Source organism: Sminthopsis crassicaudata, chromosome 1 (assembly GCF_048593235.1).
Source record: "Sminthopsis crassicaudata isolate SCR6 chromosome 1, ASM4859323v1, whole genome shotgun sequence".
Classification (NCBI taxonomy): Eukaryota; Metazoa; Chordata; class Mammalia; order Dasyuromorphia; family Dasyuridae; genus Sminthopsis; species Sminthopsis crassicaudata.
In genome coordinates, this window is record NC_133617.1 from 58,953,130 (window position 1) to 58,978,066 (window position 24,937).

The 24,937-nt window shown below is 36.8% G+C and overlaps 1 protein-coding gene across 8 annotated transcripts in view; it reads left to right on the forward strand.

Annotated features, from left to right (window-relative positions):
- The first annotated feature begins 4,547 nt into the window (after positions 1-4,547).
- Positions 4,548-24,937, forward strand: part of EPS15L1 (epidermal growth factor receptor pathway substrate 15 like 1) — a 111,479-nt gene continuing 91,089 nt past the window's right edge. For 6 of the 8 annotated variants that reach the window (XR_012488570.1, XM_074306081.1, XM_074306118.1 and 3 more), the window contains exons 1-4: positions 4,549-4,679; positions 22,938-22,979; positions 23,156-23,245; positions 23,619-23,666. Coding sequence is in view for 7 of the 8 variants with exons in the window: in XM_074306081.1 (XP_074162182.1) it covers positions 4,647-4,679; positions 22,938-22,979; positions 23,156-23,245; positions 23,619-23,666 (213 nt within the window). In the remaining variant the exon portion in view is untranslated. Of the gene's footprint in view, positions 4,680-22,937; positions 22,980-23,155; positions 23,246-23,618; positions 23,667-24,937 lie in introns of all 8 variants that reach the window. The other 2 variants (XM_074306090.1, XM_074306107.1) reach the window with 1 other exon arrangement.

The window sequence follows — 24,937 nt, forward strand, 5'->3', positions numbered from 1 at the left end:
TTGCTGAAAAAACGGGAAAGTAATATGTCAGAAATTCAGCATAGACTTACATCTCATACCCCATACCAAAATGTCGAAAAGAATACATGATTTGGGCATAAAGGATGATATCACAAACAAATTAGGAGAACAAGGGATAATTTACCTATCAGATCTTTGGAGAAGGGAGGAATTAAAAAAACAAAACAAGAGACTCTTGATGAGGAGGAATAAGCTGTATACTTTTGTCCTCCAAAGAATGATAGAGTGGAGGCAGAGAACTTGTCAGATGAGTGATCAGAAAGCAAGGAGCTGAGGAAGAAAAGAGTAGTGGGAGTTGTAGGGCATTCTTTACTGAGGGACAGACATCTGTAGAAAAGATGTGTTTGGTTTTTTGTTTTTGAAGAGGACCAAAATTATACCATTACATTAGAGTCAAGTTACATTGCGTCTGAAACAGCTGATCAGACCAATACAAACTCAGAAGGCTCTGCCACAGGTTGGACCCAAATACTCCCTTTGAACATTCGAGGTATGCTCTAACTTTGCGCATCTCCGGTTTCTTCTGAGCTCATTTAATTCAGCTTTGCTCATAGAACTCAGCACTTTCTTTGATGAGGGCACATCATACTGGGTGGTCCTGTGCCAGTGTTTCCCATATGATGTCATACAATCAATTCTAAAGTTGAGAGGCCTTGAGAGTGTTCTTTTTTCACTTTTTCTGACTTCCTTGTGAGCACTTGCCCTGTATGAGTTCTCCATAAAATAATCTTTTTTGGCAAGCCTACATTTGGCATTTGAACAATGTGGCCAATCCAATGGGGTTGTGTTCTCTGCAGTAGAGTTGGGATGCTTGTTTGTAGCCATGTTGTTAAATACCTTCAATGAGAATAAACATGGAATCAGTCAGCTATCTCATTGATGATGAATTCTATGATTTGAAAAAGCTACAAGTTAAAACGAAAGTGGAGGGAGTGTTGGTGCATGAATTTTTGTTTGTAAATGATTGTGTTCTCAATGCAGCCTCTGAGGCAGAGATGCAACAATACATCTTCCTGGGGCATGTAGCCTGGACATAACAGAGAACCTTTCAAGACTTATCAAAATGGATGATGACTCTACATTTCTGATGATTTTCATGTGGGCATTAATGATACTTATAAACAACAATTTTGAAGTGTGAGCAAGAAATGGAAGACTGTAGGATCACAGTTTATATTGTTTTTCACCACTTTTCACCCAGGGTAGATAAGGAACCCTAAAAAGGGTTTGGCTTTTCTAATCAGAAGGGCTCCCAAAATACCACATAAATTCTTGGCAGAAAGAGGGGATAAGTGCCTGAGGTTACCCTTACCTTCTTTCTTAAAATGAAAGACTTGCTAAAGCCAATTCAACCTACAGTTGGTGCTTGCAGAGCCAAGTTAAGTAAGATTGGGGTAAGTAAGCACCTAGCTGCTCTTGAAGAATTCAAGTTACCTTAGCTGGATGAATCACATTCTTGGGTTCTGAAGGAAAGAGAAGAACTGATGGGTGAGCTACTTTTGGTGATATTTGAAAAATCATGTAAAATAAAAAGATCAAATAAATAGGGGTTGCAAATTATAGTCTAGTGAGTTTATCTCTAATTCCTAGAAAATGGGTCGACTTTTTTTCTTTAATACCTAGATGGCGTCTTGATTAACATCTAGAAATCTAGAAATCTTGTACCAATCAAGAAGAGCATCTGAAGCTTTATCAAGAAGAGATCATGCAAAGATCTCCATTCCTTTGAAGAAGTAGGGGGGAAGGATGACATAAATATGGGACATTACATATAATGTCAACTTTTTAGGATTTGCTGAATTTTTTTTTTTTTTTTTTTTTTTTTTTTTTTTTTTTTTTACTTATTTGATATGGTGGATAGTTATTTCTTCTTGCTTCTGTGTCACATAACCTTTTTTTTAAGTAGTGGATTCAGTGAAGCCTCATCAAATTTGCACATCACAGAAGGCTATGAAGGACAGTTAGCTAAGAAAGAGAGCAAGGAAGGTAGGTGGTCCTGGAGTCAAGAAGATCTGAGTTCAAATTTGGCCATGGACACTTTGTCAGTTGTATAATCTTGAGCAAGATTTGAACCCCAAACACAGGCTTTTATATTTGATCCTGGAGATGATAGGAAAGTTCTGTTTTAAGTAGGGAGGTGACAGGGTCATCACACCTGTACTTCAGGAAGATCACTTTGGCAGTTGAATGGAAGATGGACCAGAGCATGGCAGAGAGACCATTCAATAGGCTGTCATAATGTAGTACAGATGTGAGATGATGAAGAATTAGCATTAAGATGGTTATTAGATGAGAGGAAGGGGCTTACAGATGTTAGGAAGATAAAATAGCTTTGGCAACAAATTGGATGTGGGGGATGTTGAGAGTGAGAAATCTGAGTTTAGGCATCAATCACTGTAATAAATATTTGTTAAATGCCAGAATGTACCAGGCAGTGTGCTAAGCCTGGGGATACACACACACACACACACACACACACACACACACACACACAAAAAAAAAAAAAAAGAAAAAGAAAAAGAAAAGAAAAGAAAAGAAAAGAAAAAGACAAAGACAAAAACATAGTCCCTGTTCTCTCAGAGTTTTCAAAGCAATGGAGGAGACAAGTATAAATGAAATATATGCAAACCAGCCTGTGCAAATTATATGCAAACAAGTATTTACAAAGCAAATTATATATAGAATAAATAGGAGGTGTGTGAGAAGGCTTTGGAATTAAAGATAGTCAAATAATTTCTCAATCTAGTGGTACCTGAATTAAAAATGTGTATGTGTGTGTGTTTATACATACATACATACATATATATACATATATATATGATTTTTTTTACTTCAACATAATTGATTTCCTCTCTAATCCTATAAATTTTTTTGATGCATTTAAAAACTTGATTATAGAGTCCACAGGATTCTGTGACTACCAAACAAATTCAGGTCACACAAAAGGGTTAGGAACCCCTGACCTGGTCCAATTCATGTTTGTTTGTTTTTTTATAGATTTTTACAGATAGAGAAATAGAGCCCAATGAACAGTCCAAAGTCACAAGTGCAGTAGCTGGGCAGTGACTTGCTCAGAGTCACAAAGTTACAGCTACTCAGTCCAGATCTAAGCCCATTTTTTTCTGCTTCCAAATCCTCTGCAGCACAGAGACTTTTTTTTTTTAAACAATTCAATATGGAGTTCTACAAGTATTCTCTTTTTGTTTTTGTTTTTGCACTTGATTTTTTATTTTCCTAAATCACATGTAAAGAGTTTCAACATTCACTTTGATAAGATTTTGAGTTTCAAATTTTTCTCCCTTCATTCTTCTCTCTTCTCCCACCTCTCCAAGACAGCAAGCAATCTGAGGCTATATATAAAATCATAATAATCATATTTCCAGTCATGTTGTGAAAGAAGAATCAGAATAAAAAGCATGAGAAAGAAAACCAAAAAAGTGAAATTAGTATGCCTCAATCTGCATTCGGACTCCATAGTTCTTTCTCTGGATGTCGATGGCATTTTCCGTATTGAGTCTTTTGGAATTGTCTTGGAGTTTCACATGGCTGAGAAGGGCCAAGTTCATCATAGCTGATCATCACACAATGTTGCTGTGATTTGTGTACAAGGTTTTCCTGGTTCTGCTCACTTCACTCAGCATCAGTTCATGTAAATCTTTTGAGGCCTTTCTGAAATCAGCCTCCTCCTCATTTCTTATAGAAAATAAGTGTTCCAGGGGCAGCTAGGTGGCGCAGTGGAGAGAGCACCAGCCTTGAATTCAGAAGGACCCGAGTTCAATGTCTGTCTCAGACACTTAACACTTCCTAGCTGTGTGACCCTGGGCAAGTCACTTAATCCCAGCCTCAGGAAAAAAAAAAGTCAATTACATTCTTATACCACAGCTTGCTTAGCCCCAACTGATGGACATTCACTCAATTTCCAGTTCTTAGCCACTACAAAAAGAGCTGTTATACTTTTGTTCACGCTGGTCTTTTTTTTTTTTTTTATGATCTCTCTGGGATACAGACCCAGCAGTGGTAGTGCTGAATCATGGGGATGTACGGTTTTGGTCATAGCTCCAACTTGCTTCCCAGAATAGTTGGATAATTCACAAATCTACCAACAATGCACCAGCGTCCCAATTTCCCCTCCTTTTCTTCGGCATTTATCGTCTCCTTTTTCTGTCATGTTAGCCAATCTGCGAGGTAGTAGGTGAGTACCTCAGAGTTGTTTTAATTCGCATTTCTCTAATTAAAAGAGATTTAGAGCAGTTTCTCATATGACTATTGACAGTTTTAATTTCTTCACCGTTTGTTCATATCCAGTTGGGGAATCTACATAGTCTAGTGGGAGGATTGTGGATAAACGGAGGGAGAGGGGTGGGGACGAAGATGGGGGAGGGGGGTTGGGAGGCGCCCCTCCTCCGTTCTCTCAGGCACGCCCCTTCGCCTTCCAGTGGGGCTGCGTCGCTGGACCGCGGCCCCGACTCGGACCCTCCCCCTCCTCCCGCCCCACCTGCGCTCTTGGGGCGGGGCTCGGACTGCGCCGCGTTGCGTAGCGTAACGCCGCGCGTGCACGGAGTCCCGGCTCCTGCTGGCCCCTCCCCTCCCCGCCGTAGGTCGGTCGGTGCCGGAGCGGGGCGAAGATGGCGGCTCCGCTCATTCCGCTCTCCCAGCAGGTACGGGGCGGGGGGGCGGCAGGGGCGGGCCCCGGGACGCGCGAGGTTCGCGCAAGACCGGGCCGGCTGAGGCGGAGGGCCTGGGCTCCGTCCTGAGCCGGGCAGGGCCGGGGCGGGAGCGCAGAGCAGGCCGGGGCCGTCTCTGGGGAAGTGTCTGGGGCGCGGGCCGGCAGGCTGCGGTGACCCTTTCGGGACCGGCTTGGGCCCTTCCCCCCGGAGGTGACAGACTCTGGGAACAGGAGCCCGGGGAGCGGAGTGGTGGCCGAGCGCTTGGAGATTCCTTTCAGGCCCGACCAACGTGACATGTCATCCTGGGCGCTGGGGGAGGGAGGGAGGAGGAAGAGGAAGAGGAAGCGGGAGGAGGAGGAGGATCCAGGCCCCCCGAGGAGGAATGCGAGCTGAGGACTGCTCAGAGGGGGGGAGGCAGTAGTTGTATCAACCTGAGTATGTGCGCGTGTGAGAACGGCGGCAGGGGCGGGGAATGGAACCATTCATTCTGCCCGGGGCTGGAGCCCCCGTCCCCCGCCGTCACCGGGGCCATCCCCAGTCTGTCCGGTACGGGCCCTCGCCGCCTTTCCGTGGAGACGCGAGCTCGAGCGACCCGAAGCCGGCCCGGCTGCTGTGGGAGCCCCCCGCCGTCCGAGCCTGTTTTCGTGCCTCATTGTGACATGGAGGTGACTTGAAGGCTGAGGCTGGGGACTCTCGCTCTCGCAGGCCCCAAAAGGTCGGAGAGGCTTCCAGCCCGGCCTCCGAGGGCCGGCAGGGCTGGGTTTGCAGAGTCTCGTATCAGCGGGGCTCCCGAGTGATGAACTTGGCGACCCCTGCCCGAGCGGTGGAGGGGCTGCAGTCTGCATTGTCGGAAGGAGCTTCTGCTCTCAAACTCAAGTGCCGAAGTTTGCAGTGCAGGATGAAGCTTTACTTTTCCGACTTGAACAAATGATGATCCGGGTCTAAAATGACTTCTTTGGACATAATGTCTGCTTTTTTTTTTTTTTTTTTTTTTTTTTTTTTAACATAAAGGTCTTTGACCTTATATCCTGATTGGTTGGTTGTTATTTGCCTAGTTTTGAGCCACTTTAACATAAACAGAAGAGGTCATAGAAAGAATAGTGAACTGAGAATTAAGAACTGCTCTAAAGTCACCCCAAATGGCCTAAATGTTCACACGTAATAGATTTAAAGATTGTAGTAAAGGATCTTTAGGACATTTTCTCCCTCTAACATTAGATTAGATCTTTTAAATTCTAATTCGTATGGCCAGTTTTTCTTTCTTATTTCTGTAGATGCTTATGCCTGTTGTGATATGGGGTTGTGAGAGAGTAACACAAAAGACCCAAAATGCAGAATAATATAATAGAATAATAGCCATTAGAAGCCTGAAAAGTCATATTGTCCAGTCCCCTGCCTGTTGCATTAATATCCTCTGTAATATCTTTAGCAAATGGTTGTGAACACTTTCATAGATTGAGAAATCCCTGCATTTAAAGGCAACATTTTTATTTTTAGATAACTCAGGATTGTTCGGAAATTCTTTTATGTAAATTCCTAATTATACATTTTTTTTGACAGTATATATGCATGAGTAATATATTCATTTTTCCAAATTATCCCCTCCCTCCCTCCACTCCCTCCCCCCATGACAGGCAATCCCATACATTTTATATGTGTTACAATAAAACCTAGATACAATATATGTGTGTAAATACCATTTTCTTGTTGCACATTAATTATTAGCTTCCGAAGGTATAAGTAACCTGGGTAGATAGACAGTAGTGCTAACAGTTTACATTCACTTCCCAGTGTTCCTTCTCTGGGTGTAGTCATTTCTGTCCATCATTGATTAGCTAGAAGTGAGTTGGATCTTCTCTATGTTGAAGATTTCCACTTCCATCAGAATACATCCTCATACAGTATCCTTGTTGAAGTGTATAATGATCTCCTGGTCCTGCTCATTTCACTCAGCATCAGTTGATGTAAGTCTCTCCAAGCCTCTCTGTATTCCTCCTGCTGGTCATTTCTTACAGAGCAATAATATTCCATAACCTTCATATACCGTAATTTACCCAACCATTCTCCAACTGATGGACATCCATTCATCTTCCAGTTTCTAGCCACTACAAAAAGAGCTGCTTATGTATATTCCTTAAGAAGCTTCCTTTATAGATGGAAGATTAAATATGCACATCAGTAATGATAACTAAGTACTAAGTGTTTGCTATATGGCAAACATTGTTAGGTATTAATGAAGGTGGTATTCTGAGTAGGAAGGTGAGACTTGACCAAGACCCTGAAGGCCAGCTTAAACTGGAAGGCTGACAGAGATACAGAATTGATATTAGTCAAGGTAGAGGTGGGAAAATCCATTTAAAATTGGAGGGAAAATTGAGTTGTGAAAGAGATAAGAGTTAACTTCACAATATTTCCTTGTCTTCTCCCTTCCCCCCATAACTGCTTATTTGCTCTTTTCCTCTTATACAATCCCATGCTTTAGTTCTTGTCAAAGCCCCTTTCCACTGAATCTTCGATTTTCTTCTACCTGCAACTTTATCTTATGCTGAAAATAAGTGTGTATTAACAAGCAGTAAAGTACTTATTCCATGGAGCACTGTCGGTATAAAGTGGATGATCATGAAGACTTTAAGGTACCTTTTGTTCTCCAGATGTAGGCAAAATTGTGATTTTTTTTTTTTTTTTTTGGTTCATATTTCATTTTGATAGTTAAATTTAACAGCTTTTGTTTTATACATATTTCTTGAATCATAGTATTTTATTCTTTTCAATATTTTCATGCCAACCTTTCCTTTTTCTAAAATAATCTTTAACTCTATTGATTTCTCCAAGGATTGCTTCTTGGAATGATGTGCTATCTTTTTGCTAGAGTACTGGCCTGGCCTGGGAATAAAGGAAATCTTTATTTTAGAATCAGATGCCTTAATGTGACTTAAGGCATATCACTTAATAGCCTTACTTAATGTTCCTCTCCTGTTTCACAAGACATGAAAGACTAGTGAATGTGGTATAACACTTTGAGAGCTTTAGATAAAAGGTGTTACTGTAATAAATGCTTGATGGTAACTTCAGTTCACACTCAAGAAAGATCAGAAAGTTATAGACCTAATGGAAAAAGAGGGGAAAATGTAGATTATTTCACTTTAGTTGCTAACAAATATTTCAATTATGAAAAACCTCTTAGATTTCTTGAAACCTGAGTCTCATGATCATTTTCTATTCAAAAGGATCCTATAATTATGTATCTGACTTACTGATAAATAGTACTTTGGCTTTTGATCTAAAGGGCATCTTTGCTGTATATCACCTAGGTTAAACTTTAAAACTGCTTTCTTACATTTCATCCTTTATGTTAGTCAGCTAACAAGATAAAGGGAAGTGAAGCTTCTGACTCTGGATGGGATAGTACTATTGATCTCAGTGTCAGTTTACAGACTAAGATGCCTCAAATTATGCCATCTTGCTGTTCTCACAGATAGACATCTGCCTCTTTGTCACTACTACTATGAAAACATCTATCCCAGTTCATATTGTTAGGATATCTTAACCTTGTAGGGACCTAAGGGCTTGTTATGCTTTTGTCATTATGGGGAAACTATAAAGTTCTTTATTGGAGGAATTCCTTCAACCCTAGTGCCATCTCTATTCTATGTTTAGATCCTAAATCAGTTGTATTTAGTTACTCTTTGAGTGTGCACAGTATAGTGATTGATGCTTTGTAGAACAGTGACAGTTCTGACTGTTAAAGACCCTAAAATCTAATGGACTAGATAATGTAAGGTCATTTTTAATGGACTAGTTTTAAAATTTATATTAAGGTTACTTATTCTTATAGTATCATAAAGGGAGAATGAGTATTAATCACTGACTAGGATTGCTATATTACCTTCAATAAACTTGTCCCCTTCACTTAATTAAAAAATAATCTCTTCTTTTTCCAGGCACTATGATAGTTGTTGGGGGCAAAGACAAAAGAAAAAAGGTACCTAACCTCTGGATTTATCTAATCAGTTGACAACATGCTGGTGTATAATTATGTACAAATTAAAAAAAAAAACTGGTTCTGCCTTTTGGAGGACCAGGAAAGACTTCCTAGAGAAAGCCAAGTCTTGAGGGGAACCAGTGATTCCCAGAGGCAAAGATAAGATGGGGAGAATATGTTCTAAGCATGGAGGGCTGCTAGTGAGACTGGGGAAGGAGGTCTTGCATAGTAGAGCAGGAAAAGGGAGACAATGTAAAAGGTGACAAATGACAAACTGGAGTTTTTATATATGATCTTGGGGTAATAGGGAGCCACTAGGACTTGTGAAGTGTGGTGGGAAACATAGTGTTGTGTTTTAGGAAGAGCACTTTGACAGCTGTGTAGAATATAAATTGAGTTGGGAAGTATTTGGAGAGGTATTAGTCTAAGGCTAGGAGATGAATAAGAAGGTTTTTGTAATAGTTCCCTCAAAGGTGAGAAGGATTTGCCTGAAACTGATGTGTGAGTGGAGAGAAGGGCATGAGTGAGAGAAGCATTGAGTGTGGATTTAGAATGAAGGGATTAGAATATAGTTTGAAAACTGGGAATTGTGAGACAATAATTCCTAGTATATACCATCATATAGAAACACAGATTTGAGAGAATTTTTGTTAAGAAACAAGATGATATAGTGGGAAAAGCATTGTAGTTGGTGTCAGGAAAGCTGTCATTGTTTCTTGGCTCCAACACTTAGTGGTTGTGAGATCCTGAGCACATCATTTAATCATCCCAAGCTTCAGTTTTCTTGTCTGTAGAATGTGCATCATTCCTGTTTTGTCTTCCTGAAAATGCATCGTCCTTTGGAGAAAGAGGGAAAGAAATGAAACCAGTCTAATGGCCTTTGTATGCATAGCTAAGAGGCTAAATAAGTGGACAAGTTAAAAGATTTTTTTTCTTTTTGCACTATTTGTATTAGCCTTCTAATTGAACTCCTTATCTCTATATCTCCCTTATCTAAACCATCTTCTAACAGCTGCCAAAATTATATTCCTGAATTATAGGCCTGATCATGCTACTCTTTGATCAAGAAGCTTTACTGTCTCTATTGCCTGTAGGATAAAAAACAAACCCTTCTATTTGGCAAATAAAAGAACCCTTTATAGTCTGGCTACAACCTGTCTTTTCAGGCTGGTCACACATTGTTCCTTCTCATATATTCCAAGCTCTAGCCAGATTCACTTGTTGATGTCCCCTATACATGACATTTCATCTCCTGATTCTATGTCTTTACCAAGCAGTCACCGAGCCTAGAATTTTCTCTTTCTTTTTTCTGCCTTTTAAATTCCTTATGTCCCTTCAAGATTTATTTCTAATACTCTTTCTTCAAGAAGCCTTTTCTGATTTCCTCTAAAGCGTTAGGCCCTTTCCAGGCAAATATTTGCACATTTATTTTGTATCTTTTTCCTTTATCTGTATATATAAATTTTATCTTCTCTTATCCTCTTTCTTATGAAATTCTCCTTAGAATTTAAGGTCCTTAACAAGCAAAATACTGTTATGTTTCTTAATGTCTAATACTGTAACTAACCTGATGACTAATTGTACAGAAGCTGATCTGTCATTTTTGTTAGGGAAAGGGAGAGGGCTGTCTGGGCAAGGAAGGATTCATAGGATCATTAAGCACTAAATAAATGCTTGTTGATTTTAGGTCAAATATAAAGGACAAATTTGGCAATGGATTGAATATGTGAATAAGGAATTGAGGATGACACTGAACTTGTGAACCTGAATAGCTGGGGAGTCTCCTAATGCCCTGGAATTGGGGGATTTTTTTAAAGGGTGAGAGATAATAAGTTTTGTTTTGGATATGGTGGTTTGGGATGTTTCTGGGATAGCCAGTGTGAGAGGTGACCAAAATGTAAATGTGAGACTGAAGTGCTATGAAGAATCATGTGCCTAGAATTGATACAATTACTATTAGTGAGATGAGCAGAGTATTCCAAAACTCTTGGTGCAAATTTAAGCTAACTTTTATTTTTAAAATTAAAAAAAAAAAATCTTTTTATTTTTTTATTTTATTAATTTTATAATTATAATTTTTTTGACAGTACATAATGCATGGATAATTTTTTATAACATTATCTTTTGCACTCACTTCTGTTCCGAATTTTCCCCTCCTTCCTTACACCCCCTTCCCTAGATGGCAGGCAGTCCCATACATGTTAGATATTTATAGTATATCCTAGATACAATATATGTGTGCAGAACCGAATTTCTTGTTGCAAAGGGAGAATTGGATTCAGAAGGTAAAAATATAACCTAGGAAGAAAAACAAAAATGCAAACAGTTTACACTCATTTCCCAGTGTTCCTTCTCTGGGTATTAAGCTAACTTTTAGAAGTACTAATGCTCCTACTTATGAAAAATAATATTTTAAAGCTTTAATCAAAATTTCAAAACAGTGTTCTAATTAAAATTCAACATTGTCACTGTCTGGTGCAATATATCAGTTGTTCCAGTTGATTTTTAGACTTACTTTCCTCAGATGCTACTAAATGACTGAAAAGATAACATTTGTTTTTGTTTTTGTTTTTGTTTTTTTTCCCTGAGGCTGGGGTTAAGGAACTTGCCCAGGGTCACACAACTAGGAAGTGTTAAGGGTCTGTGATCATATTTCAACTCACTTCCTCCTGAATTCAGGGCTGGTGCTCTATCCACTGCGCCCCCTAGCTGCCCCCCCAGAAGATGAGATATTGATGCAGAATGACAGTTTTGACATGATTCTGTAAGAGTATGTTTAATGGAGACAGATCAGCTGACTGAGGTGGCAAAACTATGAATGCTACAAACTTAAACATTTTTTTTAATAAGTTTCCTTTACATAAGTAATAATTGTAATAATGATTTATACATTATAAAATATAATTTTAAATTTTAATAAAATATGGCACTTTGCCATCCTGTCATGCATTGACCCTTTAACAGTTTTGGCAAGAAGACCTCTGCTGATTCTGTTTGAGAAAGTGTCCTGCCAAACTCAAGTTCTCCTGAACCAGAGCTGGTGCTCTACCCACTGCGCCTCCATGTTTTTGAAGTTAAAGCTTAAAACTACACTAAGATTTTTGGGACACCCTGTATAGAGCCTTGGGGGATGCCCATAGATAGTGGACATGACCTAGATAAGTAATTAGCAAAGGAGATGGAGTAGTCAGACAGGTAGAATGGGAACCTGGAGAGAGCAGTGTCACAAAAAGCTAGAGAAGAGGAAGAAAGTGATTAACAATGTCAGATAAATGCTGAAGAGAAATCATGAAGACTTAATAAAATGCCATTGTATTTCCTGATTTCATCGTCATTGATAATTTTGAAGAGAGGTTTCATTTGAATAATGAGGTCAGAAAAGGTGTTTAGAGTTAGGGAAGAAAGAGTAGTGGAAACACTGACTTGACTATAGATTACTTTTGCAAGGAAAAGAAAAGTGTGGAATAATATAAGCTTACCTGGATGGAACTTTAGGCATCTGTGATTTCAGTAGTGTAAGGACATATCCTTTACTTCACAGATCACCACTTTTGCCAAGTATTTCATTCCATGCAAAATTGATGACCATGTTTGACCTTAAATTTTCCATAGTAGACATTTAACATACTGGAAGGCTGCCTAGTTTTTCTTTTTACTTTGATATTTAAAAAGTATTTCAAATAATATATTAAAACCTAAATCTTTCCTCCTTTTTTCTTTATTAAAGTTTTTTATTTTTCAAAACATAGTGTGGACAATTTTTCATCATTAGTCTTTGCAAAACCTTGTGTTCCAATTTTTCCTCTCCCCGCACCTTCCCCTAGATGGCAAGTTGTCCAATATATGTTAAACATGATAGGAATATATGTTAAATCCAATATATGCATATATATTTAAACAATTATCTTGCCGCACAAGAAAAATCAAATCAAACTAGGGGAAAAAAAAGAGAAGCAAAGTAAAATGCAAGCAAACAACAAAAAGAGTGAAAATGCTATGTTGTGAACCACACTCACTTCCCACAATTCTCTCTCTGGGTGTAGATGGCTGCTTCATTACTAAACAATTGTAATTGAAAACCTAAATATTTCTAAAATTTATGTTGAAATGTATATTTTCTTTCTATATAAAGTAGACTTTTGAAATCATGAATCAGACCATCACTTAATCTTCTTGGAACAATTGCTGTATATTTATGCCTTAACCAGATGCTACTGTTGAAAATATTCTTTAAAAGCATAAAATATAGATCCTGCTCTTTCCTAATCTCTCTTACCTCTGACACTTACTTTCTGTTAATTATTTTCATTTATCCTCTATAAATCTTATTTGTCCCTATGCTTGCTTGTTGTTTTTCTCATTAGATTGTCAGCTACTTCAAGGCGTGCATTTTTGTCACTCATTTTTGTATCACTAGCACATAGTAGGTACTTCATAAATGCTTATTGACTGAATGCCCTCAAAGATTTTATGATCTTTCTGCAGAAAAATGACTGACACATTCATTAAAGGGAAAAATGAGAGAAGATAGTTAATAACTAATAACTAAATTGTGTGGTGCAGACAAGTGCTGTATAAGTTCCCAGGATAGAACAATCCATAGGAATTGGTATGCAGTTTAGAATAGTTCAATAGAGGAGATTGGGATTTACTTATTTATTTTTGGTCTTTCTGTGTCTCTCTAGCATTATCATATAATCAGTATAGGCTAAATGGTACAGAGGTTAGAGCCTAGACCTGGAATTAAGAAAACTTGAGTTCACATCCAGTATCAGACTTTTACTGGCTCTGTGAGCCTGGGGAAGTCATTTCATTTTCATTTGCTTCTTTCCTCATTGGTAAAATGGGGCTATGTGCCTCCCAAGATTATGAGGATTAAGTGATTGTATGCAGGAAGTGCTATATAAGTGGTAGTATTTTTTTTTTTTTTTAATGGAAGGATTTAATAAAGGTTTATTTTGAAGGAGAGATTATGGATTGAATTTGGACAAAGGGGAGGTAAATGGACATTCCAAATGTTAAGAGAATAAGAATGATCTTGATTTTCACTGGACAGGGAATGGATTAGGAATAGTGAGAAATAAGGTTGAGTAATTGGTTAGGTAGGATAGGGTCAGATTATAGAAGACCTTGAAAGGTCTTAGAGTTTTATTGATTGAGTGAATATTAAAGAATTTTAAATTCTTGAACTGGGAAATGGCATATCAAAATCATTCTTTCGTCTGGCAATATTATTATTAATGACTTGAATTAAGATATTGGGAGTAAAATGAAGTTGAAAGGATGAATTTAAGAAGCATTTAAAAAAATGATGAGTCTTAGATAATAGAAAAAGGAGGAGTAAAGGGGTCACATTTACTGAATACTTTACACACTTTCTCCTTTGATCGTCACATCTATTTTGTGAATTGATACAAAGAGAATTGTTATAAGTAATTTTATCAATGAGAAAACTGAGGTACACATAATAAGTTAGGTGATTTTGCTTTGTTAGTCACTTGTTGATTGAGTGGCAGAGCTATTCTCTGGTCTGGATCTTCCACCTCCCAGTTTGGGTCTTTATTTTCTGCTCTAGACTCCCTCAAATTGGTATTTCAGGCTGGGAGAGCATCACAGGCAAAGGAATGGTAGGAGGAGCTTTGGGAAGTCTGTGTAGGCATGGTTCATTGAGGAGGTCAGCCCCAGTGGATGGCAAAGTTTGTAATAAGCTGAAGTGGAAATAAGATAGAATAAGATAGTAAGCATTTTGAGTGGAAGATCATTTAGTTCATCTCTTTTCTTTTCAAATGAGGAAACTGACCAAAAGAGGTGAAGTGACTTGGTCACAATTAGACCAGGAATTTAAATCAAGATACTATATCAAAAGTCAGTGTAGTTTGCACTATAAACATACGATTAGAAAGAGTAGGGTCAAATAGTGAGCATTTTTGTCATTTGGTAGAAGATTCAGATTTATACAATATAATTCAACTCTTTTTTTTTTTTTTCCCCCCTGAGGCTGGGGTTAAGTGACTTGCCTAGGGTCACACAGCTAGGAAATGTTAAGTGTCTGGATCAGATTTGAACTGGGGTCCTCCTGAATTCAAGGCTGGTGCTCTATCCACTGCGCCACCTAGCTGCCCCATATAATTCAACTCTTAAAAATCATATTTAACATTCATTTTAAAAAATGTTGAATTTCCAATTCTCTTTCTCCAGACTTTCTGTCTCATCAAGAATGCAAGGAATATGATATCATGTATGTGAAATTGCATGTTGGCTATGTTGCCAAAAAAAAAAAAAAAGGCAAGAAAAATAAATGAAAAAAGTATGCTTTAATTGGTACTTTGAATTAAATCAGTTCTCTCTGGATATAGATAGCATTTTTCTTCTTGAGTCTTTTGGAATTATTTTGGATCACTGTATTGATTAGAGTACTATAACTTTCACAATGGATCATTGTTACAGTATTGCTATTCCTGTGTACAGTGGTCATCTCCTGTTTCTAGTCACTTCATTTTGCATCACAAAAAGCTGCTATAAATATTTTGTACATGCTGGTCCTTTTCTTTTTCCTTTGATCTCTTTGGGATACAGACCCAATAGTGGTATTGTTGGTTCAAAGGATTACACAATTTTATGGTCCTTTCTTTGGTCTTAGTCCTGAATCTCAAGACTTCAAATTTTGAGAGCGATAAATGGAGGATTCAATTAGTGGTAAAAGCCAAGTTGTTCAAATACTACCAAAATGATAATAAGGGAACCGAGATGAGATTGGCCCTAGGAATCTGTTTTTTCTTTTTTCTGTTTGCTTCATCTTCCCTCTAAGGAGACAGTAGGCTAAATTGGAGAGGCTGGACTAAGGAGACCTGAAAGAATTGGGAAACTCAGAGGCAGGAATAGTAAGAGTATCTCTGAAAAGATGGGAGCAGTGAGAGAGATCTTTTAATATAATTTTTTGTAATTATGTTCATGTCTCTTATTTTTAGTCTTAAAGCTCCTAAGATTTGGTTCCTTAGATATTGGAACTTTCCAGTGATGGGAATGAAGAAGACCAGTATCAAGCTAAATAGAAATTGTTTGTTAGGCATGGACTTATTGAGACACAGATAGCTTGTGGAATATTTGGACAAGTCATTTTTAGAATATGAGAATTTTATCTTCATCATTTGGCACTATTAGACTATTGTAGAGGCTTAATAAATACTTGTAAAATATAAAAGCTTTGATATGCCTGGGGGATTGTCAGTGTTTTTCCTCCAGAGCAGAAATTATGAGAAGTTGAATGTTATAGCTAATAATACAGCTTTACTCAGCGATTAGTTGCTATTAGAGCTCAAAGACATTTTAGATGTTATCTAATCCAAACCCCATCCTACAACTCCTGTTACAGATGTAGAAAATGGGGGCCAAAGAAAAATGACTTGCCCAAGATCACATAGGTGGCAAGCAAGATTCAGACCCAGCAATTCAGATGTACTTTCCCCTGTAATTCCTTCTACCAGTTAGTTTTCTCCCTTGATCAACACTAAATAAGCTCATTCTTACTTCTTATGCTCAATTTTCATCCTTGTTACAATTAATTAACAATACTTGTTACAATTAATTAGGACCTAATTTATTACTTATATTTTCTCTCCTTTGGAAAACCATTTGATCTTATAGAATCAGAGGGACCTCAGTAGTGTCTAGTTAAGTCAGAACTGAATGAAACATTATTCTTTTCCAGTGAATTAGGCAACTTGCTACCTGCTAAGAGACATTTCACTTTTGCAGACTTCTGATTAAGATGTTCTCTGCAGCAATCTTAAACTTGCATTTTTGCAACTCTGCCTTTTGCTCATTGTTTTAAGTAATTTTTAATTATCTCCTGTAGAATACTTCTGTAGATGGCAATTCATTCTTAATGAATGTAAAATGGATTATTATTAATTGTTTTTATTAAAATGGCTCCAGATTCTGCAGTTGTATCATGGGTATTAAGTCTGTAGCCCCCTAATCCACTAGTTAGACACACATCTAATTTCATCTTTGTAGGAAACTATTGGTGAGAAAACTTTTTTAAAATTATTTTTTTTAAGACAACAAAAATCTTCCTTTTCTTTCCTCCCAACACCATCAGTTGAGAACAAGAGAAAAATAAAATCCTTATTATAAACATGTAATCAAGCGAAACAAATTTTTGCATTCTCCATATCCAAAAGAATATTTTTGTGTTTTTATACATATACAAATATGTATATATGTGTTTATACATAAAATACATAAACTATAGATGTTATATATAAAATACATATGTAATATATGTACAGTATTTCATATATATACACACGAGTACATATGTATATATAAACATAAAAGAGAGACAGACAGGCATATATAGGATAGCTAGGTGGTGCAGTGGATGGAGTACTAAGCCTAGAGTCAAGAAGACCTGAGTTCAAATGCACCCTCAGACATTTCCTACCTCTGATCTTGGACAAGTGATTTAATCATGTTTACTTCAGTTTCCTCATCTGTAAAATGAGCTGGAGAAGGAAATGGCAAACCACTCTAATATCTTTACTAAGAAAACCTCAAATGGGGTTATGGAGAGTCAGAGAGTCAGATACAGCTGAGCTGTAATAACAAATGATATATGCATATTGTTTCATTGTGCATTTTAAGTCACCTCTATCAGGAGGTAGGCTGCATGTTTCATTAGCAGTTCCTTGTATTTGTGAACATTATGCTAATCAAAGTTCCTAAATCTTTCAAAGTTGATTGTCTTTATAATATTATATAAGTTCACTTGGCATCAATTTTCACAAGTGTTCCTAAGTTTTTCTTAAATGCATAGTATTCCACCACATTTATATATCATAACTTTTTCAGCTATTGTCCAGTTGTTGAGTTTCCCCTCAGATTACCATTTTTTGCCACCTTAGAAAAGAGTTATAAATATATTTCTGTACATCTTTCGTTAGAGTTTATTTGCTTAGGATTCATACCTGCCTTAACCAGGACCTAGGTCCCTTAATTTGGTATTATGGAAAGAGCCCCAGACTTCCAGTGAAGAAATTGGAGTTAAGATCCTGGCTCTCCAACTGTTTCTCTTAGCCCCACTTTATCTTATACTGAGTAGGATAGAGGCCTGTGCTTGGAGTCAGGGGATCTCAGCTCTCTGTGACTCTAAGCAAGTTCCTTTTCTTCTTCTAAACTTAGTTTCCTTATTCATAAATTGAGAGATTTAAACTAAATGATTCTACTAGTTCCCTTTTCATATCTGATCCTAAGGCTAATTCCTAGTTCATTGCTCTTTCCCTCTCCCACTGTTTTACCAACTACAATTCCCCTTTGTTTTTACTCTTCAGTTGATCATTTAAATATAAGAGCAGACTTGGTTGGAGCTGTGTCATTAAATTGATAGATAGCTAGAAAATTAGCATTTTGTTGATTTGAATCAGCCAATTTAAGGCATTCTTCAGGTTTAGTTAGACCATTATGAGTTCTTATAACAAAAATTTTAATTTTGCTTTCAAATAAAAACCAAGCATTAACTTTAAAAAATAAAACTAGCTTTTTATTTTCAAAATACATTCAAAGATAGTTTTTAACATTCACCCTTGGAAAACATTTGGTTCAAAATTTTTATCCCTCCCTCATCTCTCCCTTTTTCCTCCCCCCCAACAGTAAGTAATCTAATATAGGTTAAACATGTGTAGTTCTTTTAAACATATTTCCACATTTACATTAGGCATTAACTTTTAATATGATCATTTAAATTCTTCAGCAGTTGTTGCCTGAAGTCTTTATGTGTTGAATACTTTGATGACAAAGAGATTGTCATCTGAAACGAGATTGAGTTTGCTCCCCTAAAATTTGCAGTTAGACCCTAAAAAATTTCACTCTCTTGATATTTGTCTTAACTACATTCAAGGAAATTTCATTTACTACTTTGATGTCTTTAATTGTTCTTCTCTCCTCCCCCTTCTCCCTTTTTTCCCCTTGGATAAGGACCAGAACTTTACTTTCTTTTTAAAAATTTAAAAAAAAATTTTAAAAATAGCTTTTTATTTACAAGATATATGCATGGGTAATTTTTCAGCATTGATAATTGCAAAACCTTTTGTTCCAACTTTTCCCCTCCTTCCCCCCATCCCTTCCCCCTGATGGCAGGTTGACCAATACATGTTAAATATGTTAAAGTGTAAGTTGAATACAATGTATGTATACATGTCCATACAGTTATATTGCTCTACAAAAAGAATTGGACTTTGAAATAGTGTGCAATTAGCCTGTGAAGGAAATCAGAAATGCAGATGGGCAAAGATAGAGGGATTGGGAATTCTGTGTAGGTTCATAGTCATCTTCCAGAGTTCTTTCGCTGGGTGTAGCTGGTTCAGTTCATTACTGCTCTATTGGAGCTGATTTGGTTCATCTCATTGTTAAAGAGGGCCGAGTCTATCAGATTGATAAAAATCATCCTGCTGGTCACAGAACTTTACTTTCAAGGACTAAAATCCAGATTTCTCTTTTTATAAAACTTTGCCCCTGGGGGAGATTAAGGTGTTGTCAAGGATAACTTTAAATAGTTAAAATAGTGATGTTCACACAATGTCCGGAGTTCTGAAAAGCCTTCCTTTCCCCGCCCTGTGTTTGTAGTTCTGTGATAGTGTATAACTTCAACTCACTATGGATTATTCTTAAATGAAGAGAGTATGGACAGTTAGCTCTTAGGCTCTGCAAGAGGATTCAATCATTGTGAGAAGCATTCTTCCCTTTCAGGCTTATTTGACTTGATTGTCATTTAAAAATTTTATGATTTTAAAATCATAATAATTCATAATTATAATAAACAACTTATAAAAATAAGAAATAATAAAAATTCAGCACAACTATTATCCACAAAAGAAATGCCATATGGACAAAGAGAGCTTTTTGTCCAGAGGATGCTGTACAGTTGGATGTATGACCAGTATGGGTATCCTGAACAGGCACCGAAAATAGTATTGGCCCAGCCTTGAAGAGGAAGTGGAGACTGGATGGCACTGCCTTTGGGAACTTACCAAATTCTTTTGATCACTTTAAGCTTTCTCTGAAACAAGAATTTTCTTTTAAGTACAGTAGTCTTCTGGTAATTTATAGCTGTTAGCCTTGGAATTCTTTAATCTTTGAAACTGACTGTCACTGAAAGAACAGAGGGAAGAGGTACCTGAAGAGTGTGACCAACAAAAGAGGAATTAGAAGTGGTGAAAGGCAGAAGTCTAAAAATTCACAGATGTGCACTAGAATGTCCTTGGGAAATGTTTAACAAAACAAATAATAATATTGTATAACTTAGATAATATTAATTTGTGCTTTTCTACATCAGTTGTAGGGAATCTTTTTTTACTTTGATACTACTGGTGGAAAGTATGTCATCAGAAAAATACGTGACCAGTCCATGATTTGGTTATGTAATAACAAAGAATAACCATTGGACAGTCTTGGTGTTCATATCATGTCCTGGGATTTAAGAGAAGATCCCCAGTTTGTTTGGGCTCCCTCTATGACAGATTCCTTGGGAGGACATAGATAGGAATTGCACAAGATAAGAAGGCGTGTATGAGTTGACAGTTACATCATAGGATAGAGTGACCTGCTATGATATCAGTAAACAAGCCTTTATTAAGCACTTCCAATGTGCCAAGCTCTGTGCTAAACACTGGGGGTACAAAGAAACTCCAAATACCCTATCTGCTTACAAAGAACTCGAAGTTTAATGGGGAAGATAGCATGTAAACACTATGTACAAATAAGATATAAACAGAATAAATTGGGGATAATCTCAGTAGGAAGGCAATAAGATTAAAGAAAACTAGGAAAGGCTTTTCCTAGAAGACTGCATTTTAGTTCAAATTTGATGGAAGCCACAGATTCCAGCTATTTCATTCAGAAAGTTCTACCAACCACCTTCTCTCCCCCTCCTTCCCCCCCAACAGCCCAGCTCTGAAGTGTTTAATGATTAATGTGGGGCCATGTGGTTGAATGGTAAAGAACATGGCAGAGACAGGAGTTTTTCAAAAGTTTTATCTCATTGTTAGAAAGTTTAGACTCAAAATCTTACTGTTCCTTTTAGGATGATATCTCTAGTGATCACCTTGTCAAATCACTTAATCTCTCCCAACCTCATTATCCTCTTCTATAAAATGGGGTTAATGATAACTTCTAGCTCCTTGGATGGTTGTGATTATCAAATGAAATAACCTGTATAGTCCTTTGCACATATTAAAGCAGTGTGTAAATTCTAGCTATTGTTATTGATATTACTACTTTAAGAATGACATTATTAAGTAATATTAGTTTAAGATTTACATTAATATTAGTTTAATTAAGTTAATATTAGTTTAAGATTTGCCACAAATTGGTTAACTTATAAACAGATCTTTCCCTCCAATGTTGTTAATGGTTTCAGTGAAATACAATATTAGGTAAAATAATGTTTTTTTCTGGGAGCACTTAACTCAGATCCTTACTAATTACCTGATTTATTCCTGGGATATTTGATAAAATAACATTCAACAGGGTTTTGTGGCATAATCTAGTCATAAGGGACTAATACTTTTATGAATCAGCTCTCTCTCTCTATATATATTATATATGTAAATGCTCCCTCTCTTGGTTCAAGGTACAGCCCAAGTACCATTTTCTACATGAAGCCAGATTGACTTATCAAGCCTCAGTATCTCCTCTTTCCTATTTAGACATTTCAAATAGGACATCCTAAAGATATCTTAAAATCATTATGTTTGGAATTGAATTCATTACCTTTCCCTCTAAGCCCTCCCTTTTTCCAATCTTCCCACACTACTATCTTTCGTGTCTCATAATCTTGCCATTATCCTGCTTTTCCCTACTCTCCTTCATCCCATATATCCTTATAGGTGTCCATATATCCAGTCAATTGTTAAACATTTGTTTCTGGCTTCACATCATTTCTTGCCCTGACTCTTTCTGTCCATTCACTTAGTCTATTGTTTCCATTCATTCCATTCAGGGCCTCTTTTGAATAGATTTTTTTCAATAGCCTCAAAATTATTCCTTAGTTGTCACCATTCCAGGCTATCCCTTAGATTTCTACCTAATTGGTTTCCCTTAAAACAAATATGGCCACATCATTCCACTACTGTCAACTTTCCTGGCTCTCTTAATAAAAAATAGTGTCAATCAAACTCAGGTCTCCTATAGCAACTCTTCTATTTACTTAAAGCCCTGCACAGTCCCTCCTTGTTTTTCCACTTTCCCTGCTCATTATCTCCATAATCTCTGTCCCATCAAACTGGCCTTCTCTCTACTTCTAACATATGACCTTCATCTCTTTATCTTTATGCCTTTGCACTAACATTCCCATTCTTGGAATGTACTTCCTTCCTTACCTCTGGTTTTGAAGTAGCTGCTTTTCTTCCTTTAAGCCACAGTTCAAGCACCACTTTCTGCCTGGAACTTCTCTTTCTTTCTTTGTCTCTCTCCCTCTCCTCCTTCTCTCTTTCCCTCTTCCTCTCCTTTTTCTTCATCCTCTTTCTTCCTCTTCTCCCTCTCTTCTTCTCTCTCCCCCTCACTTTCCTTCTCTCTCTCTCTCCCCACTTTCTTTTGTTTCTGTCTCTCCCTGTCTCTCTCTCCTCTGCTCTCTCTGTTTTTCCATGTCTCTCTCTTCTACTCTTTGACTCTGTCTTTCCATGTCTCTCTCTTCTCTCCTTCTTTCCCTCCCTCCCACATTAATCAACTTGCCACAGCTAGTATTAAGTATCAGAGGCTGTATTTGAACTGTTGACCTGAAACCCCTAGCTACACCTGCCTGGGACTTTTTCTCCCTCTCAAACTATCTTGTATTTAATTTTGTTATGTTTGCATATTTATGCTGCATATATTTCTATATGGACTTATTTTTTCATTAGAATATGAACTCCTTATAAGTAGAAATTGTTTTATTCTTATACTTATATCCTCCGTGCCTGGAGTAGTTCCTAGTATATAGAAAGCACTTAATAAATTCTGACTGGTTGCTAATGCCCTCCCTTCCTACTTTGTATTTATTTTGTATTTACTTATTTATGTGCTTGTCTCCCCGTTTGAATTGTTTTATTCTTTGTATCTATACCTCCAACGTCTAGCATAGTGTCAGGTACATAGTAGGTGTTGAACAAATGATTTATTATATAGAGGACATTTTGATAATTTACTTATGCAGATTTCAGTAATTTCAGGATTTTTTCTCCTCATTAGTTTGATCCTTTTGGACTTAACAATGTCTGTGGTTTTATTTGCAGTTTACGACTGGAAATCCATTATATGAGTCTTATTACAAACAGGTAGGTTTATTTATTTATTTTTAAGTTGGGCTAAATTTAAAAAAGTGCCTTTATTAACTCTCATTTATTACTTTGGTTGTCAGTGAATGGAGAAATTGGTACAGTTGTGTATTGCTTTACTAATCTCTCCTTTTTTTAAGAATTATCTCATTGAGTCTCTCTTCTGTTTATTGCAGGTAGATCCAACATATACAGGGAGAGTTGGGGCTGGTGAAGCTGCACTTTTTCTCAAAAAGTCAGGTCTCTCAGACATTATTCTTGGAAAGGTAAGTGAAAAATTAAATGGTCTATGTCTTTCGAAGCTGCATTTGCATTTCAAAAAACATATGGCTCTTCCCAGAGAATTGCTCATTTACCTGGTGCTAAATTGCTTTCATTATGGTCTCCCTATTTTCTTCCTAGGAGTTGTGCTGATGTTGCTCTTCTGGGCTGGGTCTGCTACTTCTGTCTTAGCTGAATGTCATGATGACTTTACTTATACTCCCTTTTTTGTCTTAGGGGATTAGAAGGCATAGAACAAAAGAATGAGGATATTGGGTATTGCTGCCTAAAGAGGTTGAAGATTTCTGTTTGAAGCTACTGGGAGACAGCAGATTAATTGGGGTGGTCATTTTGATGCCTGCTTTTCTCTCTTTGCAGATTTGGGATCTGGCAGATCCAGAGGGTAAGGGCTTCTTGGACAAACAGGTATATATACATACACACAGGGCATGGGGGGAGAAAGCTGACAGGTGGATTGTGGTTAAATTAATAATGCACTTTCTACCACATTTATTGCCTCTCTGTTGGAGTAATTGCATTTATAAGAAAAAGTTATCAAATTGTTAAAATTGAAAAGTATCTTTTGAGACTTTTTAATATGTGTAATTAATTTTCCTTGTGAATCTGCTTTCTATATCATTTAAGGATGAACTATTTAGTAACTTTAACCAGAATAAAACATTAGTATAAGGAATTTAAAACTTACAAATATGTTTAGTCTCAGAAATGGTTGAAAATCTCAGGTCAGTTAGAGATACTTGTTTTTTAATCAAAATTAAAATAACTTAAGTCATTATTGCAAATTAACATGGTATAAGAGTCTGAAATTCTTTATTCAAGCTTTATTTAAGTCATTGTCATAGTGTCTTTGTCTTGGGACAAATCCTTTCCCTTGTCTAGGCCATAGTTTCTTTTGTAAATGTTCTCACCTTTATGTAGAATTTCAAAGTTTATGAAGTACTTTCCTTCCTTACAACAAAACTGTATGGGAGATCATGCTTTCATGTGAGTGTTTATAATATAGTAAGACAATCTGTGTCATCCATTTGACAGCTGAAGTTTGTCATTAAAATAGCATCTGAGAGAATTATAGGATCTAATATGATCAACTTGTGAAAGAGTAATGAATTCTTTATACACATGAAGTCACCACTATTTCAGGTAAAAAAAAAAAAAAAAAATTAAATGGCATCATGTTATAGGGGTGAATCTGCCCTGAACTTGCAATCAGGTGATAAAAGTGTGAGTCCTGGCTTTGATCTTAAACTAACATTAAGTAACATATCTCATAAAGCTGACTCCTTGGAAAATCAGTGAAGGTCTAAGTTTTATATAGTACTTTGTAACTGTGAAACACTTCATTAAATGAATAATTTTTATATTTAATCTTTAATATGAAAGCTTAAACTGATTAACAATTGATATTGAATATGAAAATTTGTATTTATTTCAATAGATTTCATAAGTTTTAGGAGCAGATGATTTCAAAATATATTTTAAAAGTGATATATAATGAACAGGAAAAATACAATTTAGCAAATACTACATTAAAAAAAACCAGTCAGTTGGCATGAACTAATTGAAGAAGTCCCAAGTAATTTTGGACACTTGTCTGTATTGTTAAAATTAAATTAATTATGCTGGAAACTAGTACTTAAAGATCATATACTTGCTCATTAAAAAAAAAAAAAATCTGA